The 15,711-nt window shown below is 45.6% G+C and overlaps 1 protein-coding gene across 4 annotated transcripts in view; it reads right to left on the bottom strand.

The window, feature by feature from the left end:
• ZMYM2 (zinc finger MYM-type containing 2) overlaps nucleotides 1–15,711 on the bottom strand; it is a 90,081-nt gene that overhangs the window by 58,236 nt on the left and 16,134 nt on the right. For 3 of the 4 annotated variants that reach the window (XM_029048377.2, XM_039914934.1, XM_039914935.1), the window contains exons 3-5: nucleotides 5,133–5,634; nucleotides 4,778–4,871; nucleotides 2,292–2,577 (exon numbers count right to left, since the gene is read on the bottom strand). In XM_029048377.2, coding sequence (XP_028904210.1) covers nucleotides 2,292–2,577; nucleotides 4,778–4,871; nucleotides 5,133–5,624 — 872 coding nt within the window. In that variant the 5' untranslated portion in view covers nucleotides 5,625–5,634. Of the gene's footprint in view, nucleotides 1–2,291; nucleotides 2,578–4,777; nucleotides 5,635–15,711 lie in introns of all 4 variants that reach the window. The other variant, XM_029048375.2, reaches the window with a different exon arrangement.

The following is a 15,711-nucleotide window of genomic DNA, read 5'->3' as shown; positions in this document are numbered from 1 at the left end:
GTAAACTATGTAGCTGCTCAAAATTCACATCTACTTCCCATTCACAGTCTGGACCCGGACCCGGATAGCCATTGGCTCTGGTGGCCTCTTCTGCTACCTCCCTGCAACCACCCCTCCACTGAATCACCTCACCTGACAAAATCTCCAACTCAGTCCTCCCTGCCTTGGAAAAGATGCCCCACTGCATGTTCTCACCTTGCCCAGACCAGCCCCCTTCCTTGTTCTCCCCACGAATGCCTCTCCCAGGGTCGCAGTGTGGCAAGCGGCTCTGAAGCGATTCCCAAGGCCCAGATGCCACAGCACAGCCTCTCCCTAACAGAAACCACTTTTTCCACTGGGTCACACCCCTTCCTTTAATCCTCGGAGCCCAAGCAGAGTAAAATCGGCTACCGTTCCCACTAACTTTTGACCTCCAGTCTGAATGAGTCCTGTCCTGACACCAAGATGCCCAGTTACCAGTTACCTGGGTTTTCTTTATCTGCCTCATTTCCAATCCTCATCATGATGGAACACAGAACAAACTCATCACCTGCTTTTGTACCATGGACCCTCTGTGGGACCAGGACTGTGTCTGGTTGGATTATCTGGTATCCACTCCAGCATTTAGCACAGTGCTCTACACACAGTAAGCGCTTAACATCAAAATTATCGCTTCCAGCCATTTGGTCTGCAGACACCTGGAGAGTGAGGAACATCCATGTGGTACTCCCCTTGTCCTCTTTTTCACCCAGCTAATAAGCGCTGCAGCATGCAAATTCTCATGGTACTAGATTTTCTCACATCTTTATAGGTCACCAAATTTTCCCTCATATAAATGAGGAAGCAGTCACACCTTGATTCAGGTCCACCTGGAAAATAGCTTCAATACCTGTTCCCACTAGACAGCTTTCCTAGGGGAAAATATTTGTTGGCACACTAAATTTTGTTAGACTGATTCAGTCAGCCAGCCAGTCAGCTGATCCCCAGATGATTCTTTTCTCCAAAACTGCTCAAAACCAACCACTCCTCTAGGTCTTTCACAGCAAATCCCCAGCCCAAGTCCTGGCAGATCCTGGTTCTCTCACACCCAGACACCTGGCTCCAAGCAGGTGGTCACCCGCAAAGGCACATGCTGTTGATGACTCTGGCCATCAATGGGTCCTGCATATAAGAGGCCTTGGCAAAGCCATCCCAATAGGCTGCCTGCCTTCTCGCTAATTGTATTCTGTCTCAGCAGCAACATGACTTGCTGGGATGAGAGGAGGGCGAAGGGCCCTGCCCAAACCACTAGCACCACAATCAACTCTGTGCAGTCACCCCAGAAGTCTCTATGGCTGAACCTAGGTCCAACTATCATTCCCAATGAAGACTCCCCCCACCAGGCTCCTACCCACTCTGGAATCTCCACCTATACATTCCACGCATCCCAACTCAAGTCACATTTCAGGTCTACGGCTTCACGCCAGAGCAAGTGGGGGTCCACGACCCTGCCGAACCTTCCCTCATCCCTTTGGCGAGCCTCTGTTTTTAAAATTCTCCATCAGCTGGCCCCACCATATCCCTCTGCTCTCACCTCCAGCTGGATCCCACAATTCCAGGGAAGTTTACTTCCTCGAGGTCCTTGCAGAGGAAATTTCCCTCCTCCCCACCTCCACCTCTAAAGGTTTGACCCCAACCATTTCATATTTGGGAAACGTCCCGTCTCCAACCCCCTGCCTTCTTCCCCTCTTAAGTGACACTTCTGGGCCCACTTCCTCATGGGATCCTTTTCAGATTAGCCCCAAGCAATCTCAAAGTAAAATTACGACCCACCTTCCTTCCACTCCACCTCAGCTAGGGAATGACTGCTCTGAGTGAGGCAGGGCAGGAGGATATTGGGGCCTTGGAGAAGGATTTTCCTCCCCGACCTGCTTCCACAGAGAGGGAAGAAATAGGGGAGCAGAAAGGGTTGGTTCCTTCTGCAAAAACCCAGGAGAGAATTTTCAGGAAGAAAAAAAGACTAGGAGGAAGGGAGGGAGACTGTCTAGAGAAAATACACAATAATGTGATCTGCAATGTGCTTTGTATAACAATATATACAGAATACCATGAAAATTCACAAGCCCTAAAAATGCAAACTTCCAACTTTAAGGTACAGTCTTGGAAGTCATCTCAAATTTACACAACTAATGACAGTATTCACTGTGTCCAAAGTAGAGGATTAGTATTAAGGTAAGCTCTCTAAAATACAAATAATGTGCAATTTCTAAAATTTCTCTGTCTTGGTACTCATGTTTTTGGTTGAAAACAAGGCATGTTAAAACAGTCCTTACTTTTTGCACATGACACAGAGTTTCTTTGGAGCAGGCTTGTGTGAGAAGGAGGAAAGGCAGGTAGTGGAACAAAAGAGGTGAGCTGATCCTTTTCGCTGATACGCAGTCTGTCCCTTCTGCAAAGGTTTTTTGCAGTTTGCACAAGTAACTTTAACTGGTTTAGTGGGTTGCTGCTGTGCAGAAGGCTGGAAAATCTGTTTGGGAAGGGAGGCCACTGGGGACAAAGTATCCACCCCTGGCTGCTTCTGATTTCGAGGAAATGAAGCCGACTGGGATATCCAGGAATCTTAAAGACACAATGGAAATGAAAGAGTAACTTAACAGTTCTTCACCCAAACAAACATGCTATACAAATACCTGTCAAATGTTGGGGGATTAACCAGAAATAACATTTTGAAAAGGTCCAGTTTCCAATGGTTTTAAATTAAAACCACTTTCAGAGACACTTAAAAACATTTTATCTGCAGCCTCAATACTGGTGATACTGTCTTGCCCCTCAGGATTGAGCAAGGCACTCAGAAAGCAGATCAAGAAGACAGGGCTCTTCTCACTACCAAATGAAGGGATGAACCCTGCATCAGCCTTGTAGGCTTTCCGTCTGGTGTCAAATTTGCCATTTAAAGTGTTTGCTCCCCTGCTGTTCTCTAACACACTAGGTACTCAGCATCTTCCACTTTTCCCAGCTCCAGATGTGAGGGGAAGAGATTTTAACCCCTCAAAAATCACCAGGTAGCCAAACAGAGTTATCTCACATTAGATCACTTGTATGGTCTCATGCCAATTGGGCTTCCTCCAATCAACACCAGAAAGGAAACCCAAGGGCATGGTCTCTCACTCTCCTAGACACAGGGTTTTGGAGATTTAATTTCAGTTGGAAATTACTCCCCATTACCCATGCTTCTTCCAGGATCCAATCTGTCTTGCCCAAATTTAGCCACTTCACTCTCATCTAATCATTGACTCTGCCCGATTGTGAAATGTAGTCAACACACCAAGGTTTGAGGAAGAAGAAGAAGCCTTGGCAAACCGAACCCAGCCAGGAGCAAACTCACACATCAAGCCCAAAAACTGTTTAAAGGTAGCTACCTAACTAGCTCTGCAGGAACCCCAACTCACCACCAAGAAAACTGGGCTGATGGCTATCTGCCCAGTGACCCTCAAGGTTTCCTTGTGGGCAGCTGCAATCTAAGTCTATCTAACGCAACAAAAATTTACTGATGGGAATGAAGGCTCTCAAAAGACTATACTGAATTTTTTTCTTTCCACACATTCATGCAAAGACAACCTCTGAAAACTCTGCAGAACTCTCAGCATTGCTGAGAACCAACATGGAGTAAGAGTTTACAAAGATGCAGTCCAACATCAGGGCTGATTATCTGGTGGGGGTAGCCTGGCTATTTTCACATGCTTCCATCCCCCAAATTCCTCTCACAGCTGTATTCAGAGAACAGGGCATTAACCCCTGCCCAATAGCATGGTTAGAGGAACATTTCTCAGAATTCTTTCTTAAAAGGTCTTCCAGCCCTGTTTTATTATGATACTAATGATTAACACATTGGCTCCCCCTTTAGAATATTCTCTCCCTGTGGGCAGGGAACATGACTTCTAACCCTCTTGGTCTTGCACTCTCCCAAGCTCTTAAATCATGCTCTGCACATAGTAATTACACAATAAATGTGACTGATAGCTGAGGCAATGATTTCATATCATTCAAGCCCTTAGGGTTAATTAATCACTGCATTCATGTGATAAGAATTTACCTGTTTTAAAACGTGGTATTCAGCTATCTTGGAAAAGGACTGGAGTTTTGCCACTCTTAAAAAGTTTGAGGAAACAAAGCCCCCTTTTGGTTACATCTGATTTTTGACTTTTCTAAACTTTGGTTTTCTTGTGTTTTTGTTCTCCTGGAGACTAAAATGACACATGGAAGCATTTCTTTCCAAAGAGGATGAAATATTTGCTTTCTCCCAGTATAATAACTGGGTAACAGGAAGAGTTGAAACTGCATTCCATCAAAGCAGTGTGTGACCCTCCCTCTCCCCCTCCTGAAAGAATCTCTGGCAAAAAGGCCACAGGGAGCCAGCCAGAATGCAAGTGTTGTCACCATAACTGGACTCCAACCACTTCACTCGCCAGTAGCAAGGTCCCAGTACTTCTCAACACAGAGTCCATGGAGAGCCTAGTTGGGGCGGGGAGAATACCTACCTGCACAGAAAGTCTCCAGCCCTATTCAACCCCAGTTAGCAGAGGCTGAGAGACACTCTGCCAGGGTCTGAGGCCAAGCTCACCTCAGTCATTATCTTGCTAACCAAATACTTTTGATGACAGATGCATGTGCGCGCATAACCCCCCACATCCCCACACCCTACCTAGAACCAATCCATCAGTTGAAAAACTGGGAAAGACCAAACAAAAAGCCATCATCTATGGAATCTCTGGGAAAGTAAGAAAAATGAATAACAGGCCTTTGAAAAGTTACTGCTTACCAGGATTATGGTGAGTTGCAGATTCTCCATTCTGAAAAACGTCTCCTGCCACATTCATTCTACCAGGATTAAAAGGTCCTACTCCAGTCTTGGTCTGTGAAGTTAAAGATGGGGTGTACGTTTGTATATTAACACCAAAATTACTTGACTGCAGTCCGTTAGACACATCTCCCATGTTGGCATTCTGCAGTGATGTTACATGTGTAATCATTAAGTTCATATCACGCCCATCAGAGTTTTCTAATTGGCCATCATTCACAGAGCTTATACCTGTCTCTAACGTGGTAACATTAGCAATCTGAATTTCAGAGTCTGGTTCTGTGGTGATACCACTATTACCCATTCCTGCATTTACCTTGCTTCTTGAAAAACTGGAAGCTGAGAAATCCAAGTCATTGGCTCTGTTTTTTGTCTCGGGAAGTCTCCGCTCAGTAAAACTGGAAGCATTTTTCTCTTGCCCTTGATTTGTTTCAATGTCCTCTTCATCATCAATGATAATAGTCTCACTTATACTTCCCTTCTGAGATGACAAATCTTTTGAAGAAGGAAGCATTTTGGAATCATTTCCTTGTAGCTCTTCATTTTTTGTTGAAGTAAAAGTCACGTTTCTTTGATCAGCCATAGCAGGGGCAGAAGTTGGTGGAGGTTGGAGAGGTTCAATAAAAACGACATCATCGTCATCTTCCATTGATGAGTTCTGAAATTTATTGGGTCTGGAAACTAAAGAATTAGCTGGACCTCCAAATGAATTCCCTACATTGGAGAGACTAGTCGCCATGGCTGTTGTCCCTAGTAAAACAGGAGTCTGTTCTGTCAGGTCTAATCCTCCCACGGAACCTGTGTCCATGCCAGATGACCTGTTTTGGGTGGGGGGGAGGGAGGAGAGAAGAGAGAGAGAGAGCATCAATCTGAAACAATATTAGCTAAGGGCAAAAGTTTTATGAACTTGTATTGTCATTTCCTTCCTGAGAGAAAAAAAAACCCTAAATTTCTAATCAATTTTCTTTTACATCCATGAAATTGTTGCTTAAAGTTGACTTTCCCAGGTATGAAGTTGTGCTGATCAGTCCCTATTTCTCCTTGTAAGGAACCAGAGTCTCTACTAGCTCAGGGCCTCTTTCCCAGGAGGGTGGGAAAGGTGGCCATCTTAGGACTAGAAGAGCATAGTTTCACTGTCTGTGGGCATGTGAATCCGGGGCTTCACCAGTCATAACGGTGCTGGGGGAGGGTCCTGCTGTCACCTCCAACTTAACTCGTTAAAAACAGAAACTTCTTATCTTCCCATCCAAACCCTCACCTTCCCCTGACTTTCCCGTCACTGTAGAAAGCATCAACGTTCTTCGACATCACAAGCCTGTAACCTTGGCATTATCCTTGACTACTTTCTCTCTTTCAACACACATATTCAATCCTTTACTAAATCCTGTCGGCTCGACCTTTGCAACCTAGCTAAAATCAGCCCTTGCCTCTCCATCCAAACTGCTACTACATTAATCCAATCACTTATCCTATCCCACTTTGATTATTGCATCAGCCTCCTTGCTGTCCTCCCAGCCTTCTGTCTCTCCTCATTCCAGTCCATATTTCTCTCTGCTGCCTGGGTCATTTTTCTACAAAAACGTTCAGACCATGTTTCCCCATTCATCAAGAGCCTCCAGTGGTTGCCCATCTGCCCATCCACCTCTGCATCAGATTCCTTATCAGCTGTAGAGCACTCAATCACTTTGTCCCCTCCTACCTTACCTCGCTGCTCTCCTACTACAACCCAGCCAGCACACTTTGCTCCTCTAATTCCAACCTACTCACTGTACCTCAATCTCATCTATCTCGCCTTCGTCCTCTCGCCCATGTCCCACTTCTGGCCTGGAATGCCCTCCTTCTTCCTCTTAAAAAAAAATTACTCTCCCCTGCTTCAAAGCCTTATAGAAGGCACATTTCCAAGAGGACTTCCCTGACTAAGCCCCCCTTTCCTCTTCTCCCACTCCCTTTTGCGTCGCCCTGACTCACTCCCTTTATTCATCCCCCCACAATCCCCACACCATTTATGTACATATCCATAATTTATTTATATTAATGTCTGTCTCCCCCTCTAGAGTGTGAGCTCATTATGGGCAGGGAATGTGTCTGTTCGACTGTATTGTACTCTCCCAAGTGCTTAGTACAGTGTTCTGTGCAAGGTTAAGTGCTCAATATATGCCAATTGCCTGAGGCAGAAAGGCCAGAGCATTTAGAGACAGGAAAGGAGAGAGGGGAGGCGAATTCTGCAGGAGGTAGTCCTGATAGTAAGAAAGAAAAGGAAAGAGAGCCGCCCTATGCTGATATCCCAATGAGACTATGCCTTTTTTTTTAAATCTTGTATGAGAAGCAGCATGGCTTAGTGTAGATAGCACGGGCCTGGGAGTCAGAGGATCGGAATTCTATTCATGGCTCTGCCACGTATCTGCTGTGTGATTTGAGGGCAAGTCACTCAATTTCCCTGTGCCTCAGTTTTCTCATCTGTATAATGGGAAGATCTTACTCCCTCCTCCTACTTAAGACTGAGAGTCCCATGTTGAGCAGGGGTCTGTCTACCTTGATTATCTCATCTACCCCAGAGCTTAGTACAGTGCCCAGCTCATAGTAAGGGTTTAATTAGAATAATAATGATAACGACAACAATTAAAAAGATGCCTAAACGTGTGTGGGGTCTTGGCTCTTCAAGGCTGCAGCAAACTGAGAAGGGAAGAGAAACTGTCCCTCTAGACTGTAAGCTCATTGTGGACAGAAAACATATTGGCCAATTCTGTTATACTCTCCTAAGCACTTAATACAGTGCTCTGTACACAGTAAGTGCTTAATAAATGACTGATTGATTAGATGGACCTTTAAAGAAGGTTCCTGGTTCTTCTAGGACCTACTTCCTATGCTGTTGCATTCACATCTTGGGGGCATGAGAAGCAGGCACATCTGGCATGTCCCTTACTCGTCTCTGTGGTATCCTGGCTAGCATCACTCAATATGGCACTGCTCAGAGTTTTAGGATCTGTTACCAACATGCAAATCTTATCCAACACCAATTCTGCAAAAGATTGATCTCAGAGATTGACCTATGAGTCAGAAGACCAGGATGCTATTCCCAACACTGCCCCAAGCTTGGGTCAGTCGTCTGTTTCCTTTCCCCCCAGTATGAGATGGATTTGCTACACACCTTCTCTCTGAACACCTACCTGCTAATGAGACTGTCAGTAAAGTGTTTCTCAGACTTCACAAGTGAAGCACTCTGGGATTTAACTTTGCACTCTTCAGTGCCCTTCTCTGTCAAACACCGTCACTTAACATGCCATTTACCTTGGATTTGGATCAGTCTGGACAGTATTTTGGTGGTAATCAATAAAAATGGACTTGAACAAGAACCAATCAATGTATTTTAAGATAAGTTGTTTCAAAGCCAATTTTAAAATATTCTTGGAGTTTTTTTCCTCCTTTTCATGCCTTGTATAATGCTGTCAAAACTTCAGTAATGTAGTATAGGGTGGGCAACTGACAGACACCAGAGGGAGTCCGGTATGTGGCAATCTAGAGTCCCATGTCCACCCACCCGCCCCCGCCCCCACCCCCCAACATCCTGCCCAGGTTTTAGGATGATTGTGAAATTAAAAGAAACAATCAAAGACACCCAGGGCTCTAAAATGCAGGCAGCAAAGGATAATTTCAACTGTGTCAATGGAATAGACAGTCTTTGGAAAGCCTCAAAATAAGTCTTATAAAACTGCAGATTTCTTTCCTCTCCAAAGAATACAACTGTCACAATAGAACAGCTGAAAGACCCGGGTGTGAAAAACAAATGGTAAACATAATATGACCACAATTCTAGCTGGATTCCACCCAGGATCTGTGTCCCGTGGGGATCTACTAAAGCAAACAAATGAGGAACAGGTTTTGTTTTTGAACTCATACACTTGAAAAAGTTATAGAAAAGTATACATGTGGTGATGTTTCTCACTAAAGGCCTTATGTGGCTAGTCTTTAAGCATAATTTATTTGACTTTGATATTTCACCATATCCTATAGCCAAGGCAGGTTTACATTTAATTTAAAATTCAAAATACTAATATAATTCCAAGACAAAACTTTCTAGCACTATCCAGTCCAAATTAACTTTAACCCCTCATAAGAATACTATGAGAAGCAGCATGGCCTAGTGGAAAGAGAACAGGCCTGTGAGTAGGAGGGCCTGGATTCTAATCCCAGCTCTGCCAGTTGCCAGTTATGTGGCCTTGGGCAAATCACATAACTTTTCTGTGCCTCAGTTTCCTCATTTCTAAAATGGGAATTCAATGCCTATTCTCCCTCCTCCTTTGGTGAGCCACACACGGGACTGTGTCCAACCTGATTAACTTAGAACTGCGCTTGACACGCACATTAAGTGCTAAACGAATAAATACTAATAATTCACATTTGAATCTTGCTGACAAAGGAAGAATAGCCAACTCATCAATCCCAGTTAAAAAAACAAACACCCACTCTTCAGTTTAGCCACATTCCAGTTTCAGCGGGTGTCCCTGCAGCTCTCGGGGACAGGCCACAAGGAAAGAGGAGTCCTAATGATCTCTGACCTACACCACTCTCCCTTATACTGTCAGGGTGGCATTCTCGCAAACCCCACTTGAAAACAGGAAGGCACGCTGTACTACTACAGCCGGAGATGCAGGCACAGACTCTTTTTTTCCTGTCACAGTGACACACTCACGTGTTCAGACAAAAGTTCCTAATTCCCTATAGTGTTCTTGCCGAAACACAAAGTGAGAACTGGTTGCACAAAGCAGTGCAGGAAACCATACAGAGGATGAGTAGAGCTCAGGAAAGAGAAACAGCAGGGGCCTCTTCCCTGAGGTCCAAGGAATGCTTTTTCTGTGGAGCGCCTCCCTGCACTCCATTACAGTACTGTGATGCCAGTGATTTTCATTCTGTGGGGTAAAGTGAGGCTCCAAGTCGGAGAGCCAACAGGTCACTCAAATGGAATCTGCCCTCTGGGGGCACAGTAGTCAAATGAGAAGAGAAATGAGTTCCACTCTTCTGGGTCCAACAAGCAGCAGCTCAATCTCAGGCTCTCTCAACTTGAAACAAAATGGCCTCCAAATACCCTATGAACTCAACCCCCTTACCCTCTGCCTGAAAAATAGTAATAATGATGGTATTTAAGCACTTACTATGTGCCAAGTACTCTTCTAAGCGATGGGACAGATAAAAAGTTGTCAGGTTGTCCCATTTGGGGCTCACAGTCTTAATCCCCATTTTACAGATGAGGCACAGAGAAGTTAAGTGACTTGCCCAAATTCACACAGCTGACAAGTGGTAGAGTGGGGAATGGAACCCACGACCTCTGACTCGGAAGCCTGTGCTCTTTCCACTGAGCCACGCTGCTTCTCTATAACCTGAACCAACCGCCAAGGCCAACAATTTCTATGGAAGTGATATTGCTCTCTCAAAGCCGCTGCTTTTAGAAAGTCATTTTTAAACCAAAGATGGTGCAAATAGAGCAGCAGAGCCAGATGTTCCAAAGTTCGTTCACACAGCGCTCGGCCATGGTAGTTTCACAGTTCATTTCAGAGTTTGCAAAATACCATGAAAAGCAGTAGTCAAATTAAAACTGGAATGATGACATTCCCAAAGTCTGCTAGGGGCAAAAAAGTAAAAAATGACTCAATGATAAAGACAAGCTCTGTGGTCTTGTTTTTCCTGAATGTATGAGCAGAAGGGGAAAATCTCCCCCCTAGGGGACGATTCGATGCTGCCCCACGTTTATGACTCTCAGCAGCTTCAAACCACAAACTAAAGGAGCCGCCGGGCACCTGGTGGCACTCCATGACCAGGCAAGCCAGCCCCTCAATGCCTGGAGTGCCTGGCTCCTTCCCACGGCAAGGGGAAGACTCGTCCGCTTGGAGAGCACGCAGGCAGAGGCCTACTTTGCCAGCATGAGAATGGACCCACAATTTTGGGGGGAGAGGGGGCCGGTCCCAGATCCGGTCAAAGGAACACCGAAGACCATCTCCTCCAGCAGTGATGCCACTTTTGAGGCTACTTACTGGAGGGAGGATTTGGCTGAATTGACCCCTTGTTTCTTGTCGCGAGTGGCTACTGTCCCCACACTTTTTTAATGCTGAGCCTCCTATGGGCCAGAAACCACCCAAATCAATCCCTCTGGACCTGGCTCTGGCTCTGAGACCAATGCTATCTTTGATAATAATTAATAGTAATTATGGTATTTGTTAAGCACTATGTGCCAGGCACTGTACTACGCACTGGGGTGGATATAAGTAAATTGGGTTGGACACAGTCCCCTCTCCCATGTGGGGCTCACAGTCTCAATCCCCATTTTACAGATGAGGTAACAGGCCCAGAGAAGTTAAGTGACTTGCCCAAGGTCACAAAGCAGACAAGCTGCCGAATCAGGATTAGAACCCATGACCTTCTCCCAGGCCGTGTGCTAGATTCACTACACTGTGCTGTTTCCTAAGTTAACTAGTTCCCTAAAAATTAGCAACCGTAACTGCTTTCTCACCCCAAATTGTTTTTCTCAATATTAATGAATTATGGCTTTTGTTTACGCACTTACTGTGCTCCAAGCTCTGTACTATGCACTGGGGTAGAAACAAGATAATTGGGTTGGCCACAGTCCCTGTTCTGCTTGGGACTCCCAGTCTAAGTAGGAGGGAAAAGGAGGATTTAATCCTCCTTGTGCAGATGAGGAAACATGTCCAGACGGGTCACTTGCCTAAGGTCAGACAACTGACAGAGTGGACGCCTAGGCTTTTCCCACTAGCCACGCTGGTTCTTTTAATGTTGTCTCCCCCCAGAATCTGAACTATGTTCTCCCATCTGTGGCTATTTTAAGGCTGAATTATTGACAGTGAGACCTGAAGGGGGTTCTGAGTTTTGCTACTACACATGGTACTAAGTGCTGCAATACTCATTAACGCTTGTTAAGAGCACAAACCTTTGCCAAGGAATTGGCGAGTGGCATCCTAGGCTATTTAGATGATTCACCACAAACTTCCAATGAACAAGGATATCTGCAATAGCTTTGTGTCAATGCCAAAACGCTCTCATCAGAGCAAGAACCCTCCCCTGGAGCTACCAGTATGACCCACCACTAGTTCTCCCAGCCAGATCTGTAAGACTTGATCCATCCTGACCCAGAGCTGTCCCCAGTTCAAGCATCCCAATAAAACCTCAAGTCTGAACTGCCTTACCCCAATTTCTTTTCACTCTTTACCAGTGGCCAGGATGACATGGGTGACTTTATTAGTGATAATGATAGTAAGAGTAATATCACTTTGGTGTGCAATCACTTTGGTTATTCATTCATTCATTCATTCATTCATATTGAGCACTTACTGTGTGCAGAGTACTGTACTAAGCGCTTGGATAGTACAAGTGGCAACATATAAAGACAATCCCTACCCAACAACGGGGTCACAGTCTAGAAGGGGGGAGAGAGACAAGAAAGCAAAGCATGTAGACAGGCATTAACCATTTCTATGAGGGGGGGGGAAGAGACTCTGAGGGGTTACATGACTGTCAAACAGTGCCAGTGGGAGGGTCAGGACTAGAACCCAAGTCTTCTGACTCCCCAAACTCTAAAACGATTCATTAGGCCCCAATGCCTCCCTCAAAGCACAGCCCAATGGTTCTGCTACTGTGCTCAGTGGAGCCCCTGCAAGCCTCAAAGTGTACTGACTCACATCACCGCTGAGAGCCCAGAGTCCGCTATCCCACCAAATCAGTGAAAAAATGAAACACTTCTGGTCAGTAGTAATAATAATGATGATGGTATTTGTTAAGTTCTTCCAATGTACTAAGCACTAAGGTAGATGCAGAATAATCAGGTTGAACACAGTCCATGTCCCACGAGGGGCTCACAGTCTAAGGGAAAGGGAGAACAGATATTTAATCCTTTTACAGATGCAGAAACTGAGGCACAGGGTAGTTAAGTGACTTGTCTAAGGCCACAAAGCAGGAGTGTGGCTGAGCCAGGATGAGAACCCGAGTTCTTTGACTTGCAGGCCCATATTCTTTCCCCTAAGTCAGCCAGCTTCTCCAAAGAAACACTGGTAACTATTATTTGTGGACAAAAAATATGACCTCAGATATTCTGAGGCTTCGGAGTTTGGAGACATCGGTGTGAACCAGACCCAGTGTACACACACTCAGACCAACAGAACAGTGCTGGGGCTCAAATGGGTCTTCCCCTCCCCTGGCAGCAATTCTCCATCCCTCCAATCTCCATCCCCAGAATACATTCCTCATATCTGGCAGTCTGGTTCCAAGGCTTAGGTATTCAAATGAGGACAAACCTTTGCCTTCGCTTTCGATCCCTTCCCTGGTGATGCCTTGCATTTCTGATTTGTTTTTTGGGCTGCCACCATATACACACTACTAGACAGCTTTAAAAAGCACCAACAAGGCTCACTCTCTTCCCTGACTACTGCCTGACAGCTCACAGCCCATTACCGTATCCTTGCGATCAGTATGATCTTCTCCATGGGACATTAAGTTGTACTTCCTCACAGTGAAGACCGCCTGACATTTTTGCTCTTTGTCTGCATCTGCATGGCACTGGCCCATTTGTTCACTGCAAATGAGATTTTACTGTGTGTGTGTAATGTGGAACCTCATCCGAGACCTGAAAATTCCAACGCGTGACGTTTGCAGGGTCCCTACTGTCACATGTTTACTGACCCTGCCAAAACACTTGAGCAGTAGAGCTCCCGACTGCTAAGACTTGCAAGCAGGGCTCAGCTGTGCCACTCAGATGTTTGCTTGGGCTTTTTCTCAACATATGGAGCATCAGGAAAAATGTCACAGGATATCAATGGCACTGCCAATGTCACCATTTCAGAGACGAAAGGGGGGAAAACTTGACTGGAAACGACGGGGCCACCACACCCCTTTTCCAGTCCTGGAAATATCTTAGCCAGTCCAAAGTATCTCTCTCCGCATTTTGGCTACAATGTGCGGTTAGGGAATTAGTGAATGTCTTGGCTACAAGGGTTGCGAGCATGTGTGCGGCAGATGTCGGGGAGGCTGGGGGAGGACGCGGCACTAAGCCACTATTTTCCTTAATGCAGGGTTTTGCAAGAACCCAATCCCCGTGTCGTAGGAGTACACCAAGCATCTATAGGCTATTCTTCCTTTTCGTTCACGATTTATATTGACACTTGCAAAATCTGGAATCCAAGAACACACAGATTATAAAACAAATATTTTATTGGAAAAGGAAAAATTATATTTGAAAATACTTTCAATATCATCTAAATTTTCAAGAGCAAAATGACTCTGTGGAACCTAAGCAATTTTTCACCAAGGAGATCAACTTCATAGTCAGGATCAACTTATATTAGAGCAATTCAGAAAAACTTTAAAAAAAATTTCAAGGCGTGAAATTTCCAAGTCTGGTTAATATTAATTTCATTACGAAGTTTAACAAAACCAATTTGAGACTAGCGCAATCCTGAAATTTTAGGGCCCAATTAAAAGAAATGTTGGGGGAAAAAAGGTCATTTCTGATTTCTAAAGGATAGCTTTGGACAGCGTGTAAAATAAATCAAAACTAGCAACATGGGGCTCCTTTGTGCCAATAGATGGCTGTGGATCACAAGAGTCCTCTGAGTCTAGACAAGGGGCCTGGGCAAACCCCAGAGTAGGGTTTCCCTATCCTGGAAGCATTGAAAGGAGGAGTGAAGGCACCACTGTGGATTTTGCTTTTAGAAAGCCCAACCTCCTGGTTCTCTGGGTCCCGTTTCTGGCTGGGGGAGGAGTCCAGGTTCAGACCAGGGACTGGCAGACACTCCCTCCTGTGCAACCCCTGCCTTGGAGCTGAGAGGTTGGATGCAGTGTGCTCCCCACCCCCCAGCCCCCCCCCCCTCCATACACACACCTGACAAGAATCAGGGCAGCAAGTGCACAGGGATACTTAGGTTCTCATTTCTGACCCTGGAAAAGGGTCCTTCAGGGTATCTTTGTCAGAAGGGTTAGAGGGGGGCTCTGTGGCCAAAAAACAGGACCTTCCCTCCCCCACATCCCTTGCCATCCCTAAACTGAAAATTGGCTAAAGCTATATGGTACACTTGGGCCAGTTCTAGCTTTTGAATTAATCAATCAGTGGTATCTATTGTTTCACTTACTGTGCGCAGAGCACCGGACTAAATTTTTGAAACCTGGCAATGGAGCAGTAAGTGGTGGAAAAGATACTAAAACAGGTAAATGAAAGGCAGAGCACTCTGTGAGTGAGTAGGCAGTAGTGCAAGTTGCTCAGTGTGTACTTCCATGGGTCTCTAACCTATACAGCGGCAGAACTTGAACAAAGAGTGTCAGGCCACACCTTCACAATTCAACCCTTGTTCCTCCTACCAAGAGGAGGCGCAGAGAGGTGACCACTGTGAAAGTGTTTCCCCCAATATCTGCTTACAAAGGTTCTAAGGAGCATTGCCCTGGCCTAAGTGTTTCCAGGGACTAGAAACTAGGGGCTAAGCCAGGGCCTAGTCCCTGGTCCTCTGTCACCAGACCCGGCTAACTCCCTCGGTCCACCTCCTCTGCTCTTGTATCTGTGCAGCTGGAAGAAATCCAGATATCTGGCCGACTTATGCCATCTCATATTCACTGTCCTGCTATAACTCGGCTCTCTCTTCAACCCCCGCAACTCCTCAGAATCACCACCTCCCCTCTGAAGCTCCCGGTGTGCCCAGTCCTATCCTCCTTGAGTCCTGATGACCCCATCTGCCCTCCCCTCTGCGTCAACTATGATCTTGGCTGGGTACCCCCTTAACCACTTTGATACTCACCCCAGCCCCACAATAAAGAAATATTTTTATACTCTACTACTTCCCCTGGCCCTAATCTATTTTAATGTCTGTCTTCCCCTGTAGACTGTAAGCTTCTCAGGGGTAGGGAAT

The sequence above is a fragment of the Ornithorhynchus anatinus genome, chromosome 20 (assembly GCF_004115215.2).
Source record: "Ornithorhynchus anatinus isolate Pmale09 chromosome 20, mOrnAna1.pri.v4, whole genome shotgun sequence".
Taxonomy (NCBI): domain Eukaryota; kingdom Metazoa; phylum Chordata; class Mammalia; order Monotremata; family Ornithorhynchidae; genus Ornithorhynchus; species Ornithorhynchus anatinus.
Note: the sequence above shows the minus strand (reverse complement) of the source record. Positions and strands in the feature narration are given on the sequence as shown.